General features: G+C 49.7%; 1 protein-coding gene across 20 annotated transcripts; it reads left to right on the top strand.

Annotated features, from left to right (window-relative positions):
• The first annotated feature begins 866 nt into the window (after window positions 1-866).
• LYRM9 (LYR motif containing 9) lies at window positions 867-16074 on the top strand. 20 transcript variants are annotated; one of them, XM_081584851.1, is made up of 9 exons: window positions 867-893; window positions 1350-1904; window positions 2767-2943; window positions 3234-3339; window positions 9997-10140; window positions 10985-11127; window positions 12777-12869; window positions 13761-14004; window positions 14641-16074. In XM_081584851.1, the coding sequence occupies exons 6-8, from the start codon at window positions 11002-11004 to the stop codon at window positions 13776-13778; spliced, it is 237 nt and encodes a 78-aa protein (XP_081440977.1). In that variant the 5' UTR covers window positions 867-893; window positions 1350-1904; window positions 2767-2943; window positions 3234-3339; window positions 9997-10140; window positions 10985-11001; the 3' UTR covers window positions 13779-14004; window positions 14641-16074. The 20 variants fall into 20 exon arrangements, with proteins under 20 accessions (XP_081440977.1, XP_081440981.1, XP_081440976.1 ...); XM_081584855.1 differs by having other exon boundaries at window positions 3234-3328; XM_081584850.1 differs by having other exon boundaries at window positions 1794-1904; window positions 3234-3328.
• Window positions 16075-18621: the final 2547 nt, after the last annotated feature.

Raw genomic sequence — 18621 nt, forward strand, 5'->3', positions numbered from 1 at the left:
GTGAACAGAAGCAATATTACCCACTAACAACCTAACTCCCTTTTCGGCATCAGCTGAGAGAAGATCAGCAGCATCATTGAAGAGCGGGTTTGTCTTAAGATAAAGACTCATCTTTATTTCTTTCAGGATATAAAACTTGTATTTAAATCAATTCAGAGAAGCACTTTAGCTCTAAACATTGGAGAGCAGGGAGAGCCTATTTAATAAAACAGCATTATTTCATTTTCAAAGAAAGATACTGGCAGTCGCTATGAGTTTAAATTCTGTATTCTTTTCCTCAATTATAATTATAGATGGGTCTGAAAGGAAGCATGACTATTACTGTCATATTTATTCTTTTGACAGGTGTTATGGGACTGTAATTTGATGAAATGACTCAATACGCAGCTTCCCATCCAAATATAATTCTGTCATCAACACGAGTGGCTTAGGAAAAGTCCTCCTGCAAGCCTTTTCACAGATCTTGAACACTCCTCATATTTTAGCAGGAATTCATATTCAGGAAAATGGGGCGAGCCCTGACTCGGAGGTGGCAAAAGCCAAAAGGAAGAGTGGGTGTTTCAAGAAGGCTGTTGCTCAGTCACTCAGTCATGTCCGCCAGGCTCCTCTGTCCATGGGCTCTCCCAGGCAAGAATCCTGGAGTGGGTTGCTATTTCCTTCTCCGAGAAGAAGGCTGTTAGTTCGACAGTTTTCTTTTTCCACAGGGTGGGCTTGGATCAGGGAAAAGGGCATCCAGTACATTTACTTTCATTAACAGACGCCGAGTCCCACGCGCGGCCGGAAGAGGGCGCTCGGCGCACAGTCGCCTGGCGGGGGCGGTGCTTCGGCGGCCGGGGGGCGCAGGCGCACTCGTGGCCGCCGCGTCCGAGGCGGATGTTCCCCAGCGGAGGCGGGTGAGCCGCTCGGCGCCGGCGGAGGGCGGGAGCGTGGGCGGGCGCGCGGGGACCGGAGCCACCTGGGGCGGCAGGGCTGGACTGCAGTTGGGAGGCCTCGGGGCGTCCTCGACCTGGCGCGGCCTGTGGAAGACTCAGCGCTGCTCTCTTGACCTTCTGGCCTCCAGAGAGCCGTGTCCTCCAGAGTGCGGCTCCCTGTACACGCCGCAGGCCTCGGGGGGCTGGCTGAAGGCGGAGGGTCGGGGGAGGAGGCCCCGGACTTCGGGGAGGGGGGTTGGGGGCGCCACGAGGAGCCTAGGGGTCTGCGGGCGCCGGGCCTGCTGGTGAAATGTACCCGTCGGGCCTCGGTTTGCCAATTTTTAAAAGCAGTCATGGCCCCTGCGCGGCCCGAGTACTCGCAGCACCCTGTGAGCGCGCTTACCTCGAGTCACCTTCATCTACTCTTCTGCCTAACAGATCGAGTCCGTGGCCGGAACTCCTGAGCCCTTAAGACTTCATCTTTCCTTTTGTTTGTTTTACACGGCATACAGTTCACCCCCTAAAAGTACACAGCTCAGTGTGTGTGTGTGTGTGTGTGTGTGTGCGCGTGCGCGTGTCCCTAAAAGTACACAGCTCAGTGTGTGTGTGTGTGTGTGTGCGTGCGTGCGTGCGTGCGTGCGCTCAGTCGCATCCCACTCTTTGCGACCTCATGTAGCCCACCAGGCAACTCTGTCCATGGAATTGTCCAGGCAAGAGTACTGGAGTGGGTTGCCATTTCCTTCTGGGGGGGGGGTCTTCCCAACGCCGAGATCTAACCCACATTGGCAGGGGCATTCTTTACCACTGCACCACCTGTGCATGCTCAGTTGCTTCATTCAGTGCGTCCAATTCTTTGTGACCCTATGGACTGTATCCTGCCAGGCTCCTCTGTCCATGGGATACTCGAGGCAAGAACAGTGGAGTGGGTTGCCATGCCCTCCTCCAGGGGATCTTCCCAACCCAGGGGTTGAACCTGGACGTCCTGCATTACAGGTAGATTGTTTACTGTCTGAGCCACTGGGGAAGCCTGCACCATCTGTAGTATTTCGCTAATACTTGGGTTTTTTTTATTATTCTCTGTTAATATGTAAGTTTCCTGGGGTGAAGGGTCACCTTGATAGTTTCTGTAACTCCAGCAGCTAACACTTTATCGGTCCTTGATGACTGTTTCAACACACGTGTGCCTTCTGTGTCTCAGACACTGGGCTAAGGATACAGCCATGAACAAAATTAACTCCTTGCTCGTGTGGGGCTTACATTCCAGTGGGGGAATGAATACAAAGAGAAATAATTAAATATATACGGTGGTGAAAAATGTTGTGAAGCAAAGTAGACAGGACTGTAGTGTGGTCAGAGAAGGTCTCAAATGAGACTTGGGTACACAGGTGGGTGAGCCGTGTGGGTGCCCTGAAGAGTGGTTAGGTTTGTGAAGGCCAGCAAGGAGGCAGGAAGGAGGAGGAGCAGGAGAGGAAAAGGGTAAACTAGGAGCCTTCGGCTCAAGGGCCCTTGGAGACTCGCCCTGGTGTGTGTAGAAAGAGCTTGAGTTAGGAAGAGAGAAGCCCAGCTGTGGCTCTTCCCTGCTTCTTCTGTGTGACCGTGAGCCTCAGTTTAAGTAGCCCCTTTGAAATACCCAGCCCAGTATCTGACACCTGGTAGCTGTGCCAGTTCCCTTCTTTGACCCTCGAGTAGACTGTGGTGGCCTGTGTGGGCAAAGCCATTGGCACAAAGCAGTCTAATATCACTAGATTCAGCTCAGGTTGCTGGTTGCTGTGCTCTGTGACCAGCGTGTTTGCCTTTTGGATGATGTTTCTGGTTTGCTTTGGGGGGACGAGCTCACCAGGTTCACTTCTAACAGGTGAAAGCCCAGGGTGGTTTGGGCCTACAAATTTGATGTTTGAGATCCTTTGAGATAGCACATGTGATAGAGCTGAGGATTCAGAGCCCAAGGAGCTGAGTTTGAGACCCGGCTCTGCCACCTGCTGGCTTCATGTCTTCAGGACAGTCCCCTCCTCCTGCCTTTAGTTCCTCTCTGGTAAGTGAGACTCCATTAGTACACATTTATTGAGATTTTGTTATGTTCCCGGGCACTGTTGACTAAGGAGGGGTGACTAATACAGCAGAGTCTCTGTCCCCCAGAAGCTCACAGACATCTAGGATCACAGGTAGCCAGGTAGAGTAGGAAAGGTTAAGACTTCCAAGTAGCCAACGGTGCCAGACCCTGGCCTAGGCACCCTACTGATGTGAGTTTGTGTGATCTTTGCAACACCCCCCCATTCCACCCCCCCGCCCCGTGAGATACATATTCCATTGTCCAAGTTACAGAGGAGGAGTCAGAAGGTCAGAGAAGGTGAATTTCATGAGAGAAGATGGAAACAGACTTCCTCCAAGGAGACTTGGATAAAGACCATTCTGCAAAGGTTGGTGAAAGGTGTGTTTTTTGTAGGATGTGTCCGTGGGTGGCACTGTGGGGGCTGGACTGGAAGGAGAGAGTCTGATTAGGAGGCATTGTTACAAAGCTGGGAACAGAGGTAGTGTCTACGGAGGCTGCAAGGCTCAAGGGTGGGACATGGGGCTGGAGCCTTCACCATATGAAGAGAGACTGGAGGAGCAAGGGTTGTTCCGTTTCTAGCTTAAGAGAACATGCGTGCAAGCTGGAACCCTGCAGTTGGGGGGAGCAGAACCATTCTGTTCCTGTATTGCGACTTTCCTCATCCCGAAGAATAATTGCATATTTAAACAATGGGCTGTTCAGGCTTAATTTAGCTTGTATCAGTGCTCAGTGGGGCATAATTTCTGATTATTTTCTGTAGTTCCATTCTTTCTTTTTTAATGTATGACTTTTCCCCATTTCTTTTTAGGTGTCTTATGTCAGGGTACAGGTTAGGGGAAGAGACAGTGGGGTTAAATGGGGCCGAAGCCATGTTTCTCAGCATCTCTGATGGTGATACCGTGTGGCTCCCAGGAAATTCCCTCTGTGACTTTATTTTCATTCTTTTTCTTTATTCTGTCTCATTCTCCTGTATTCTGTCATCCTCTTTTGAAAAGCCCATAAACTCTTCAGAGTTTCCTAGGAGCTTTTTTGTTTGTGTTGTTTTAGTATTTCTCTGGTTACTCCTTTGGTTGTGTAAGTGACATTAGTCTTGGGACTTGTGTTTTGGTCTGTAGGCAGGGGGAAGCTATAGATGAGATTCTTGGGCTTCTGAAAAGCGTGGAACAAGGGTTTATGGAGAAGGTTGAAAAACAGGAACTGGACATAGTATAGTCAAGTGCTTCCATGGATGCTTGGACCTGGTCTTGATGAGGCCTGGGGAGAGTTCTCAGTTGGGGTCTTTAGCCCTGATCTGGACAACATTTGCGAGTGTCTCAGATATGGACATAGGTGGTGTTAGGAGCAGGTAAGGGCATGGACTTTGGAATAAAATAGGCCTAGGTTTGATTCCTCAACCTGACCATGTACTAGCTATGTGGCCTCTGGCAAGTTGCTTACCTCTAGAGTTGCAGTTTCCTTGTCTGTAAAATAGGGCTAATGATGCCCAGTCCATAAGACTGTTCTGAGGATACAAGAGATAACACATGTAAAGCTCTCAGCACCTCCCTGGCACATGCTAACCACTCCCTGAATGGTAGGTGGTAAGACACGCCGTCAGCTGTGCAGAGGCTCGGGGTAGGAGAGCCAGGTAACCTGTCAGGTGTTCATCTCTGTGCTCCTAGGGCTGCGTCCAGAGTCTCACACGGGCTAGATGCTCTGAATGGCCTCGCAGGGGTGGCTGACAGGGCTTGCTGCAGTTATTGTCTCTTTGTGCCCCATTTGTGCCTTGTATGTGATTGCTTCTGTGCTTTTGTTGTGGTGAATTGAATTGAATAACAGACAGGATCGGGTACCCCAGAGATTGTGGCAGATTGTGACTCTAGACTGAATTAATAAAATACAAGATGGGGAAACAGACTTAAGCATAGTTCACGGGAAAAAAGTTCCTTTGAGTCAAATGCCAGGGCCATATGAGGGCTGGAGCAGAGAAGGCAGTCTGGGTTGCATTCCTTGGATTCCCAGGTGGAGGAGCTGGGAATTGCCCCATGAGCTCCAGTGCCCGCGGAGCTGGACAGAACACAAGCAAACTGTGGTTTTTCCCTCTGGAGTATGTTTAAGAGTGAGATGGATAATGAGAGGGTGTGTCCAGAGAGAGGAGGGTGGGTGAGATGGGGGTTACAGCACTTGCAGCATGCTTATCTCGGGAAAGATAAGGCTGGGGGTCTGGGATGACTGACCTTGAATACTGACAGTCTGGACTTGGCAGTAGGTTAGGGAGACTTTAGCTCCAAAAGCAGAGCTCCGAACAGTGAGTAAAATTTTCCAGAGCAGATCTTCGCTCCGAAGTGAAAGGACTTCAGCGCACTGCTGAGAGGGAAGGAGTTGAGGGAGAAAAACTGGGTGACTCCCCGCCAGTAAGAAGAGACTTTTTGACACCCGGTGTGTGGAGGTCGCTTTCAGGGCTCTGGCATCCTGGTTTTGAAGGGTGACCTACTTTGCACTATTTCTATTCATTCAAGTTAACACCTTTTCCCATGAGCCTGCTACTTCGGGTGTTTCTGTAAGTTTCTAATTCATTAAAGGCTACAGGATGAGTAACCAGAACTCACTTCTGATTTCGAAAAAAGCTAAATAAATTTCACCTGATCTGTAGTTTGATTTAAAAGGAAAAAAAGGTCTGTTTTTTCCTTCCTTTCTGATGTATAGAGAGCTTACTGAGTCGATGAAACCCACAAACCTCTCTTGATCTCAGTTTGCACCAAAGGCTTTCTTTAGCAGGCCATTCCTATTGTGGACTTGTGTGCTCAGTCGTGTCCAACTCTTGGCGACCTCATGGACTGTGGCCCACCAGGCTCCTCTTATCCATGGAATTTTTCAGACAAGAAGACTGGAGTGGATTGCCGTTTCGTCCTCTAGGGGATCTTCCCAACCCAGGGATCAAACCCGCATCTCTCGTGTCTCCTGCATTGGCAGGCAGGTTCTTTCAGATAGAAGCTTGAAAAGGGCATCTTGACTTACTGTTTTTTCTTTTGCTGCTCCAGGGTCAGAGCAGGGCCTGGGAGAGGGAGGTCGTATTCCGTGTGCTGCTGCCATAAACCAGGCACGTGTATCTCTTAGTTAATCCTCACATCAGCCTTGCCATGGTGTGGGGCGCACATGCTTCACGGTTCTACTCAGTCAGTACTCGGGGGCAGAAAAGTGGTCTGACAGTTGTTGGGGAGAGGGAGGATTCAATCCTGACACCCCTCTGTTGAGTGGCCACTGCGTGCCAGGCACTGTGGGAGGGACAGGAGGTAGAGCTGGGAAGAGTGGAGAGTGTATGGGGATTTGGTTGCAGATGGAGTAGAGATTGGGGGTTGATTGCCGAACATCTTCAACACCCCACTCCACCACAAATACACACATACTCGAGACCCTTGGGTTTGTTCTGTGGATGCCATGTAAGGATATCAAGCAATGGGCTCAAAGATGAGAGTTTTGTTTTCAGAGGCAGTCTGGCTGAGCATAGGGAGGGATTGAAGAGGCGATGGTTAAGAAGGGTGTTGGGTTAATCCAGGCCTAAGGAGTCCTTGGGAAAGGAAAGGCCCCCTTTCCTCCAAGAACTTAGGGAGATTGGGGCGCTGGAGCCAGAGCCCACAACCCAGCTCCACCACTCACTGGTTGTGCGTTTGTGGGCGCGTCAGCCCACTTTTCAGCCTCAGTTTCCACATCTGCAAAGTGGGGATAATAATGCTTTTCATCAGAGGGTTGTTGTAAAACAGCCTGCACTGTGCTTAGCGTATCGGTTGGCTCTCAGGTGAAGATGGAATTTGTGGTGGAGGGGAGTTGAGGATACTCTGGTCTGAGGGCCTCTCTAGACTCAGTGAAATAGGAGGCGTCGGTGGCCTGTGAGAGTTCCTGCGGATGAGCTGGAAGCTGGAAGAAGCCTGGAGTATCTGGGTGGGAAAGTGGGTGTTTCTGCCAGAGGGGATGCCGAGAAGTACCGAGGCATGGAGGATCGTGCGGAAGGCAGCGGTGCTTACTTTATAGTGGGCAGGAGCCTAGGACCATCTCAGTTACCTTTGGAATGAGAAGGCAGGGAGGAGGCTGAGCTGTTGTTTTCTCAGGCTTGGGGAGTGCTTGGATTTTGGGTTATTCAGTCAGCAAGCACTGACGGAGGAGTCCACTGGGTACCCAGGGCTGTCCTGGGCACCGAGACAGAGGGCCTGACACTGTCCTTGCCCTCGTGGGGTTTGGCTGGGCAGGGAGACAGACAAGAAAGCAGAGGTTGATTCCTGCATGTACGACAGCCTCTGGGCAAACCGATAAGGAAGTGAGTCTCATTCCATGTGGGGGTAAGAGGGGTAGGAGGAATTAACCAAAAGGAAATTATTGAAAGAGTATTAGAAGCTCACAGAATCAAGGGAAAAGCCTGGAGAACTGGGCAAGGATCTAGACATCTCTGGAAGGCCGAGCAACAGGATCTTCCAGAAAAGTTCAAAGCAGGAAGAGGCTGATTCAGACCCACTTAGGGGTGCATGAACTCATTTTCTGGCTCTTTGTAACTCTCCTCAAGAACCTGTTTCCAGAGGTGGCAGATACTCATGTGATCTGTGCCCAGGTGGCCTGTGCTCAGTCGCTCAGTCCTGTCCGACTCTTTGTGGCAGGCTGTCTGGAGTGTGCCATCAGAGCTCAAGTTTGCCTCAACTCAGTAGCGAGTAGTGGGTGATGTGTTGAGGGGTGATGGGAGGGGCCAGACCAAGAGGGGGTCTTGGAGGAAGGCAGTATGGAATTTATTCTATAGACCAGTGCTTTTCCAAAGTTCAGTACCACTTTCATGACTCTTGGCATATCCAGATTCAACTGCATTCTCACTCGCTTGATACATTTTTAAAAATCACTTTTCTGCCCGTTCATTTTTTAAACTGTTTTAAGCTGTGATACCTATGAGATTATGGAATTTTTTTCTCATTACACATGAAAATAAATATCAAAGCATGACAGTAAAAAGATGTTGGTCCATATACTGCTTAAAATATTTTCATCTTTGTCCCATGTTTTGGGAAAAGTTGTCGTGAGTGAGGGGGCTGGAGTGGACATCAGGGGCTTTAAGCAGGAACATGACTTGCTGAGATGTGTATTTTGGAAAGATTCACCCTGGCTGTTGATTGCAGAATAAATTGTCAGACAGATTGCTGGGAACTCTTGCAGGTGTCTGCCTGAGCTGTGATAAGAGTCTGAGCCAAGCATATGCAGCAGAAATAGGAGGGGACAGATTTGAGGGGGTGTCCAGAGGTATTTTTTAGGATTTAGAGACCAGTGGTGGGCTTCCCGGGTGGCTCAGTAGTAAAGAATCTTCCTGCAATGCAGGAGACCCAGGTTCGATCCCTAGGTCAAGAAGATCCCCTGGAGAAGGGAATGGCAGCCCACTGCAGTATTCCTGCCTGGAGAATTCCATGGACAGAGGAGCCTGGCGGGCTACAGTCCATGGGGTCACAAAGAGTCAGACATGACTAAGCGACTAACAGGCACACACACACGCACGCACGCACGCACGCACGCACGCACGCACGCACACACACACACACACCAGTAGCGTGGGGATTGAGGAGAAGATGGGCTGTCTCTGTGATGGCTCTGGGAAGACAGAGGTGTCTCTGATGAGGCAGGGAGCCAAGGTAGAGGCTAAGGTCAAATTCAAAGAGCAGGATATGAGAAGTAAGCGTTCCTAGGCCACAGGGTTTGACTACAGGTTTAGCAATGGTGATGTGAAGTTTCTTGCGCCTTAAGTAATAGCAAACCCATGCTTTAAATTAAAGCATTTTAAACTCTTCTGAGTGGACCCACACAGGCATTTTCTGCTTGTTATTACTGAGAATGACTAAGTATTATAATTGAGCTGAAAATATCTCCCGCCCATACTTGCTGGATTGGTTTCTCAGTATTGAGTTTTTAAGTAATGTAACAAAGTTGCATTCTCCCCAAGTGTTAATTTTAAAGACTGCAGATGGTAACCATCTGTTACACGACTAGCATTTTACAATGGTTGATTAACACTTGATATAGTTTGGGGAAGCCTGCCCGGGGAGTCTGCCCTGCCCATCAGGTTGGGGATTTCGACAGTATGTCTTCTGTGGGTGGCCCTTGAAAGTCTTTGTCCCCACCATATGTGGTTCCCCTCTCTGCTGTGCTGAAGTGTGGCTAGTTGGACTGGCGGGTTGCGCCCTGCCCTGTTTGCACTCTTCCTTAGAGCTGGAGCTGTCGGAGCTCACTGGGGACGCAGAATGTGGGAGGGCTGGATCTCTCCATCAGTCAGGACTCTCTTGCTTGCAAGTGACAAAACAACAAACCCAAGTCTAGGGGTGGGACTACCTTCAGGTGCATGGTGTTTGGGCTCAGGTGACTTCTTTAGACTTGGTGTCACTCAGGGTCTCAGCTCTGCCATCTGCTGTGTAGCTTCAGTCTCAGGCTTCAAGAGGAGGCAAGATGGCTTCTTTGAGGGTGAAGTCCTCTCAGCATCAAGTCTAGAGGTAGAGTGGAGCCTTTTCATTCACCCCTGCAGAGGTGGTGAGATCTGCTCTGATTGGACCAGCTTGTCTCATGCCCATCTGTGAACCAATCCCAGCAACCATGTAGATGAAGGTCTCTGAATGGTCAGGCCTGGAGTGGACCCCCATCCAGACCTTGGGGCGGAGACCTGGAAGGGTGGATCCCCAGTGGCTCATCCCAGGATGTTACCAGGTGGGAGGATGGGTGGTGGAGGCTAGCAGCCACTAGCCCACCCCAGTGTGAGAGTGAGAGGCCAAAATACAAGGAGAAGTTGGCAAATTTAGCTGTGGAGACAGACATTGTTACCAGGAAGATAATATGCTGGAAAAGGAATGAAAGTGCCTCTGAAACCAGCTCCTTAGTAAGTTTCCTCTCCTAGTTTAGCTCTTCCTTAGTTTTCTCTCCTAGTTTAAGATAGATTAGATTTAGTATCCTGGTTCTTTATTTTTTTAGAGGGGGTGCAGGTTGTCTTTCTTCTTTTTATGTTTCTTTTAAACCCAGGCCAACCACTTAATCTTGGTCTTTTAGCTCCTCCATTTGGAACACAGTGAGCTTCTCTCTAAGAGGGGAAATCTGTGCAGAGGAGATAACAGATTCTATTCAGTCCAGTTCAACAAACGGCATGAAGTAAAGTGTTGGGGCCCAGGCCAGGCTCTGGAGGCCTGGCAGCAGGTGAGTCCCCGGCAGTGTGGGAAGTGCTGTCACAGCTTCAGAAACAGGGCATTGCAACCCACCCCCCAACACACACCAAGCAAGGGACAGTCATGAAGGGCTTCCCGGAGGAAGCAACACTGAGCTGGCCCTGGAAGGACAAGCACGGGTTCCTCAGGTGGAGGAGATGGGGAAGGGAGCTCCAGGCTAAGGGGGCCATGTGTGCATAGGCATAAGAGGTGACCTACTTGCTGGCTCAGAGGATCTGGAAGAAGATCCTTGCATCTGACGGTGGGGTGAGCCCAGCACACTGGATCCAGAGCTCATCCTGGCATCATTGTGGCAGCGGCTGGGGAGTGAGAGGCTTCAGGCAGGGACACCAGGCAAGATGCTGTGGTTGAGGTCCAGGCAGGATCCTGTGCGCATCTTGTTAAATTGCAGGCCTGGTTGTTTTGGGGTGAGATTGTGTTTCTAATTAGCTGCTGGTGATGTCAGTGCTGCCAGCCTAGGACCACACTTTGAATAGCGAGGCTCAGACCTCTGGGCATCTCCAGTCTCCACTCCATCCTCCTGAAGTCAGCTGGTTTCTCTGTGATGGCGATGCAGGGTCTTCTCGCTTGTCGTCGGTCTCCAGAAGAAAGACCACAGGATGCGGCCGTGCCTCCCACCTTTGTCTTTTTGGGCCTGCTCGGGGATGAGCCTTCTGCAGGGCTGATGCCCAGCCTGAGCTCAGGGGCTCTGTTCCATGGGGATCTGGCCTCCATCCACGCTGGGTCAAATACGCCTGCTTCCCAGAGTGCTGGAAGCTGGGGGCCAGGGCAGAGTATTGGCTGGATGCCTAGAAGTGATGCTCTGTGTTTTCCAGGGACTGAGGTCTGGCGGATGGCCCCACTACCGGGGGCAGAGCTGGTCCAGACGCCGCTGCAGCTCTACCGATACCTGCTGCGTTGTTGTCGGCAGCTGCCAACCAAGGGCATCCAGGAGCATTATAAGCACGCCGTCAGGCAGGTGGGAGCAGGGTACGCTGGGCTTGGGGTGGGGCTGGGGCTTCCTGTGATAAGAGGCCCATCACAGGGTTGGGGGCCAGCGACAGTGGGCAGGGCTGGTCTTTCAGGTGGTGATGGTGTGGGGTGGTGGCATTTGAGTAAGAGCTACCGGAAAGCAGTGCTGGCCAGCCCAGCTCCTCTCTGGTTTCTGTTTAGGAAACAGAATGCATCATCTGGGCACACCAACTCTGTGCCAAGGCTTGAATAAGACAGCTGAATGGATAATTAAAATTGAATGTGAGACATAACATCACTTTGACAGGCATTTCTGCCAATAATGCACAGCCTGAATTTAATCATGAGGAAACATTAGGTAAACCCAGACTAAGTGACCATCTACCGCTTAACTGGCCTGTGCTCACCAAATATATCAATGTCTTGAAACACAAAGGCAGACGGCTACTCTGATTTAAAGGGGGCTAAAGGGACGTGACAGCTCAGTGTCAGGAGTGATCCCAGATTGGATCCCGGACCAGAAAAAACGACGATAAAGATTACTGGATAATTCATGAAGTTGAAATATGGACTGTGGATTAGACAATAGTATTGTGTCAATGTTTCTGATTTTGATTACTGTGGTCAAGTAAGAGAATGCCCGTGTTTACACATCTGAAGTGTTCCAGGATGAAGGGCATGATACGTGCAACTTTTAAATGCTTTCCCAGATTTTTATACAAACCCGTATAGAGAATGATAAAGCAAATGTGGCAAAATATCAACAGTTGGTATTTCCGGTAGGGAATTCTTTCATATTATTCTTACAGCTTTTCTGTAGATTGGAAATTATTTCCAAATAAAAAGTTAAAAACTAAAATGTATACAAATGTGTGGAAAGTTAAAAAGAAAAAAAGGTAGCAACAGAGAGCCATGGAAATACAGAGAAGGAGCAGTTAACTGTCTGAGGGAATCAGAGAGGACTTCCTGGAGGTGAGCATTTGAGTTGCTCCTAAAGATAAGTAGGAGGACATGTGAGGTCGAGAGTGGCAGGTCAGAGGGAGTAACCAGTTCTTTTGAAGGGCCGCGAGTGCCACACCAGTGAACCTGAATCTGTTGTTGCTCCTCAAAGGTGACCATCTGGTCAAAGCAAACAGCAGACCCACATTGCGCCACGTTGGGCCTGGCCGGATTTTCCAAAGCCCCCCTCCCTACTCCCTTTCCTTCCCTGCCTGGCTTTCCAGCAGGGGCCCAGAGAAACTCTGTTCTTCCCTGGGAAGAAGGCATGCAGAGAGTTCAGCCCGCTGACAGCAGGCTTTCTGGGAGCAGCAGAGAGATGGAAGTGTCCCTTAGGCCCCTGCTGCCTGATAACCTTTGGACCTAGCTTGATTCGGGGGTCACTCGGGGCCAGTCTTCCCTTTCACGGCTGCCCTGCTGGTAGGAGCACAGGCTGTGTAGTCAGACAGTCCAGGATTCAGATGCTGCTGCCATTGCCTAGTGGCGAGTTAGGAGTTTTGGAGCCTGTTTGCTCACCTCAGGGCAGGATCGTCATAACTGTGTGTGGAGGGATAAGAGCAATGCCGAGTATCCCGTGCCCACCGTGTGCCTGGCCCTCAGCTGCAGCTCCGAAGCTGCCAGTCCCGATTTTTGCCAAGTCATTGTGTCTTAAATCCCCAGAGTTTCCGGGTTCATTCGGATGAGGACAACCCTGAGAGGATCCAGCAGATTATTAAGAGAGCCATTGAAGATGCCGACTGGATCCTGAACAAAGTAAGCCCTTGGCTCCTGCTTCCACCTGCAAGTTGGGAGTTGAGGGCTATAATCTCCGTGACCACTAGGGGTCGCCCCTGCCCCACAATTGAGACAGATGTGTGCCCCGCCCCCCGCCCCCCCACCCCCCGCCAGCCGCTCCCCTCCTCCAGAAGACCAAAGAGGATGGCAGATGCCCTTCCGGTTGCAGTTTCTGCAAAGGGGTGCACATCCTCAGTCCCTAAAGGCAAACAGTGCTGAATAAGCTAAGATGGGGCTACAGGAAGATGGAAGAGGGGAGTCTTTGGGCAACAATAGTGCCAAAACCGACAGCAGCCTTGTGACGGCTCAGAGAGGAAAGCTGGGTGGGTGAGGCCAGGTTACTGAGGAAACATTCAAGTATCTTTTTTGGTGGAAGCAGGAAGGCAGTCAGAATATAGACAGGCTTGCTGGTCCTCACACTTTGGTATTGGAATAGCCTGAGAGCTGGAGCACACCCCACCTTCCTGCCCTTCTGAATCAGATCCTCCAGGTGTGGCCTCTAGGATTCATTTTTCAAACTCAGGAATCAGAGCAGATGGTTTCTGAATGTTGTCTTCTAGAACCTGAGATTCTTTTTTTCCCTCTGAACAAGACTCAGCTTGAAGAGAAGGCCGGACCCACCACAGTTTTCAATTCCAGTGTTCCCGGTGTCATTCTTGTCCTCTCTCCCCAACTCCCATCAGCTTCCTTTTCCATTGGTACCAACTAGAGACCTGACCGTCTGGTGCCTGCCGACAGGGTGCTACCGCCTCCGTGAAGCCCCTGCAGGAGGCGGCTGAGGCCTAGTGACCACAGTTCTCAGAATTTCCCGGGTCCTCCCTCCCCTGCTGGTTTCCCTCACCCACTCCTAATGATTGCTCTGTCTTACAGTATAAAAAACAAAACTGAGACTCCAGGGCGTAAAGAGTGCAGCTGCCTTGGAGACGCTGACATGGAGAGCCCTCGCTGCGCCTGGCCCTAGCAGTGGCAGCAGCCATGCTGGGATATCCACTGGCCTGGTTGGCTGGGAGCAGGAAATCAGCACTAGGAGAAGCTGTCATTTGCTCAGACTGCGCTTCCTGCCACATTTGTGTCCCCAGCGTCCTTCACATTTGCTTTTCCAGCTGGTGATGAGGTGAGCTTTGGGGAGAAGGTGTTTTCTCACTTTGCTCTCAAAGTGATTAATTTACTCTGGACGTCATCCTTTGAGAAGCAGAGCTGGTGTCCCCTCATACAGCAGCCTGTGCAGAGGACAGGGTATGGGCTTTACAATCAGGCTGATCTGGATTTGAGGCTCAGCTCGATGGCTTTTCAAGGGTGTTGGCTTCAAGTCCAGTTCTTCCTTCATTAGGATTAGATAAGATGAAATCAAAGAGCCTGACACAGGACATGGTATGCGGTGAGGCCAGTAAATGTCCTTCTGAGGAAGCCGGCCTCTGATGCTCTCGTGGTGCTCACTCGTCTCTCTGGCTCCCTCCACATCAGCTGTTAGTTCTCTGGGGGCTTGTCCTGTCCCTGCTTGTCACCCCAGGCCCCTAGCCCTCACAGTTGCACTGTGCCCGGTGGTCTGTCCAGCAGCTGCTCTTCCTGACACTAACCCTCCCAGCCCAGAGAGACAGAAGCCCTGGTCCTCGTCTTTGTGGGATCTGTCGTGTCTCAGAGTGCCAAAACGTAAAATGCCAGGGCAGCTGCAGTAGACACCGATGGGTTCAGGCTACAGTGAACCCGTGATCTGTGTGACCAGCCCTTGCCTACTTTACCTCCATCTTAGAAGGAGAGGAAGGAGGAGCAAGCAAGCAGTCGTGAGGGTCGTCGTGAGCCTGAAGTCTGGGAGAAGACAGACCTGGGTCACGCCCCAGCGCCACACAAAGTACTCTCGGGTAACTTACCTCGCCTCCTTCAGTCCCGGTTTCCCCGTCTATCCAGGCAGTAATGAGCGTACCTACCTCACGGGGCCGCAGTGAGGAGTCATAAGCCCTAATGTATGCCAAGTGCTTCACCCAGGACCTGGCCTGGAGAGCCAGGAAGAAGGGAGCTCCTTTTCAAGGTCACAAAATGGCTAAGTTGGGTCTGTGAATGTACCAAACACTAGATTTAAGAGGGGAAGGACAGCAACAGGGGCAGAGGGAAGGGAGGGTGAGAGGGAGGGAGGGAAGAGAGCGAGCAGGGAACATCGGGGTGACCGGCTGGAGTGAGTGGAGCAGCCAGAAGATGCAAAGAGAGACCACACCAGTGCTGAGTGTCCCCCCAGGACTCCCAGCCAGAGGATGAGCTGACGCGCCTTCGTGTCCTTGCAATCACGTGACTTACAGTGACTCAGACACGCCCATGTGCGCTCAGCTGATCAGCAGATCATGAAGTAAATACATCAGCACTCTGGTGTTATGTTCTCTACTGTGTGCTGTTGTGTTCGATGTTGAGGGTTAGAGGCAGGCAGACAGAAAGCTGCCAGGAGGGATCATTCTGTCATGTTTTAATTCATTAGTTGAAATGTCCAGTCCTAGGTAAAGATAAAATTTCAGAACTTGCATGAAGCTTGAGGCATCTCTCTTCCAGGTGGGATCTGCCCCTGTGGGAAATCTGCTGTCAGAGGAGGGGACCACGGGCGGGCTGCCTTTGCTAGCTTGGGTGGGGGAGTGGCAGGGGGTGCCTGGCAGACGGGCAGTTTCACTGAAGGTTTGGAATAGCGCCACTTGCTCAGGAAGTCCCTTGCTGTTCTGTGTGGTTGAGACATCGTCGACTGAAGAGACAGTTGTGCAGCCATCTCTTTGTAATTGTCTCCTGTCTGAGAGTGAACCCCTTGAGGGCAGGGACCATACGCTGATCAGTGCAAAATCTTCTGGACCAGCTGTGTGCCTGCTGCCCAAGTGTTGAGCTTTAAGCATTTGTTGAATGGAAGAATAATAATCCAGGCAAACTGATGTGCCTCTTTTTTTAGAGTGTTTATTTCTTTCTAAGAATGGGGGAGGCTGGGAGGTAGTGATTATTTCTTGGCCAACCACTGGTGTGTGTGTGTGTTCTTATCACTGATGCTCAAATAAAGTCTTAATACTATTATGGAAGTAGTTTTGACTTCGAAAATCTCCTGAAACGATTTTGGGGATTCCTTGGACTGCTCATGGAGTCTATGGACTGCACTTGAAGATCACTGTCTCTGTGTAATCTGAATAAAGCAGAATAAGAGGATGTTTACCTCCTTTCTTGATACTATGGCTTTGTTACTTTGCCTAAGATTGTAGTTTTTTTTTTCCCAAAGAACCAGTGTCATCTGATTGCTTTGCATTCAGCTTTTAACATGAAGAAAATCTTGGAAGACATGATGTGAGGGGAAGCAAAAAATACCTTCGTAGAAGAGGTCATGCTTAAGCTCAGTCTTCATAGAGGAAAGAATGTTTTTTTCAGGTGAATAAGAGAGGCAAGAAGAGCATGTCAGATAGGAGGAGATGTATGGGCAAGGACATATGGCACGAACAGGTTGGGGTGCTGAGAGGGTGAGGAATCGAATTGCAGGGGACAAGGGTACCAGATGACAGCAAGAACAGGGCAGGAGGGAGGTCAGCAGTGGGGGTAAGAAAACCCACATTTGTTTGGGAATGGGAGCAGGTGAGACTGGTGATTCAAGAGGCCTGCTTTGGTCCAGTGGCTGAAATGAACAGGCATAGGGGTCTCAGGCTCAGGCAACCTCAAGGTTATGAGCCCTAGTCAGTTTCAGAGGTCTGATGAAGCTTCTCTTGTGCATTCATTGCTCAAAGCTGAAAGAGAACAGCGTACCTCCCCAGATGTCAATGAGAAGGGATCCTCTCTTTCCACAGATGCTGTGTCTCTATGGTATTGACAGCCACTGATAGCAGTTAGGAGGTAGAAATAGATTCTGATGGTTTGGAGAAACCAGACCTTGATGGCACTAGTGGTAAAGACCCTGCCTGCCAATGCAGAAGACATAAGAGATGTGGGTTCGATCCCTGGATTGGGAAGATCCCCTGGAGGAGGGCATGGCGACCCTCTCCAGTATTCTTGCCTGGAGAGTCCCATGGACAGGGAAGCCTGGTGGGCTACAGCCCATAGGGTCGCAAAGAGTTGGACACGACTGAAACGACTGAGCGTGACTTTGAATGAAGCTCTCTAAGTGCCTTCTCAAGGGCATGCCCCTCCTTTGGGACCCACTGCTATCCATGTAGACCCCTGGACTCAGACTGGGTATTTATGGAATTAAAGGTCTCACTACTCTACCAGTGAGTTCCAGAGGCAAGGATCATGACTTCAATGCTTGCAACAAATGTCTGTGAAGCTGCTACACTGTGCAAGGCATTGTGCTGAGTGTTGAAAGTGAAAGTCACTCAGTTGTCCAACTCTTTGCAACCCCATGGACTGTAGCCTGACAGGCTCCTCTGTCCATGGAATTCCCCAGGCCAGAATACTCAAGTGGGTAGCCGTTCCCTTCTCTAGGGGATCTTCCCAACCCAGGTCTCCTGCGTTGCAGGCAGATTCTTTACCATCTGAGTCACCAGGGAAGCTATAATTTCCTCGGTGGTGGGTACCTTCCTTTAGGGCCTTAATCTGGATCCCAATCACATTTTCTTATTTTGGCTGGTAAGGCCAGCATGTCAGCATTGTTGGAATGTAGATCCACCCTTCATGGCTTCATTCCCTCTGTTGTCTTGCCATTTATTCATTAACTCATTGGTTCAGCAAACATTGAGCACCTTTTATATATAAAAAATTTCATCTGTAATTCCATCAAGGTTGGATTATGGGTGGTTTAATTTCCTCTCCTTATTGATCTGTATGGCTTCTGGAGCTATATGGAGAGATTTCATTTGGGGCACCTGTGATTATCCACAGGAATCTAGTTTTTAATCTAAATAAGTTTTCTTTCCCTATAAGTTTACTGTTTATAGACATTAGCCCACATTTACAAATACATGTAACATTTGCTGGCTGAGAAATGGCTAATCACTTTGAAAATAAGTTTTTCTGATGTTTGCACCTTCCTGTTACCCTGAATCTTTAAAATTCTTGAATTGGAGTGATAAGATTTGCCTAGGGGGCCAACCTGTGTTTCTAGGCTCAGCCTCCAACCTCTAGGCATGTGCATAAATAAACATTCTCATCTGTTTCTTCATCTTAGCTATGCTGTTGATTTCATCTCTCTGGTCTGGGCCCCTGTACATAATTGGCTGTGTCAGAAACCATTGCTTGAGGAGCTTGGAACTTTGCTATACTGCTGGTGGGAATGTCAAACATTGCAGCTGCTTTGGAAAACAGTTCAGAAGTTTTCCATAATGTTAAACATGGAGTTACCATATGACTCAGTGATTCTACTCCTGTGTATATACCCAAGGGAAATGACATACAACCACACAAAACACTTGTACATGAATGTTCATGGTTTTATTCATAATAGCAAAAAGAAAAGCAAACAACCCAAATATCCATCAACTGATGATAAATTAATGTAGTGTAGTCATATAATAGTGATAAAAAGGAATGAAGCCCAGATACACCCTGTGACATGGGTGAACCTTGCAAACACGATGCTAAATGAAAGAAGCTAGTCACAAAATACAAAGTTTTATGATTCCATTTATGTGAAATGTATAACAGGCAAATCTATGGAGACATAAAGTAGATTAACTTTGAGCCTTGGGACGTGGGTGTTGGGAGGAGTGGGAGTGCCTGCTAATTGGTACAGGGTTTCTTTATGTAGTGATGAAAATATTTTAAAATTAGATCATTATGATATAACTCTGTG

This window comes from Giraffa tippelskirchi, chromosome 3 (genome assembly GCF_054371585.1).
Source record: "Giraffa tippelskirchi isolate mGirTip1 chromosome 3, T2T-mGirTip1v1.2.pri, whole genome shotgun sequence".
In the NCBI taxonomy this organism is placed as follows: domain Eukaryota; kingdom Metazoa; phylum Chordata; class Mammalia; order Artiodactyla; family Giraffidae; genus Giraffa; species Giraffa tippelskirchi.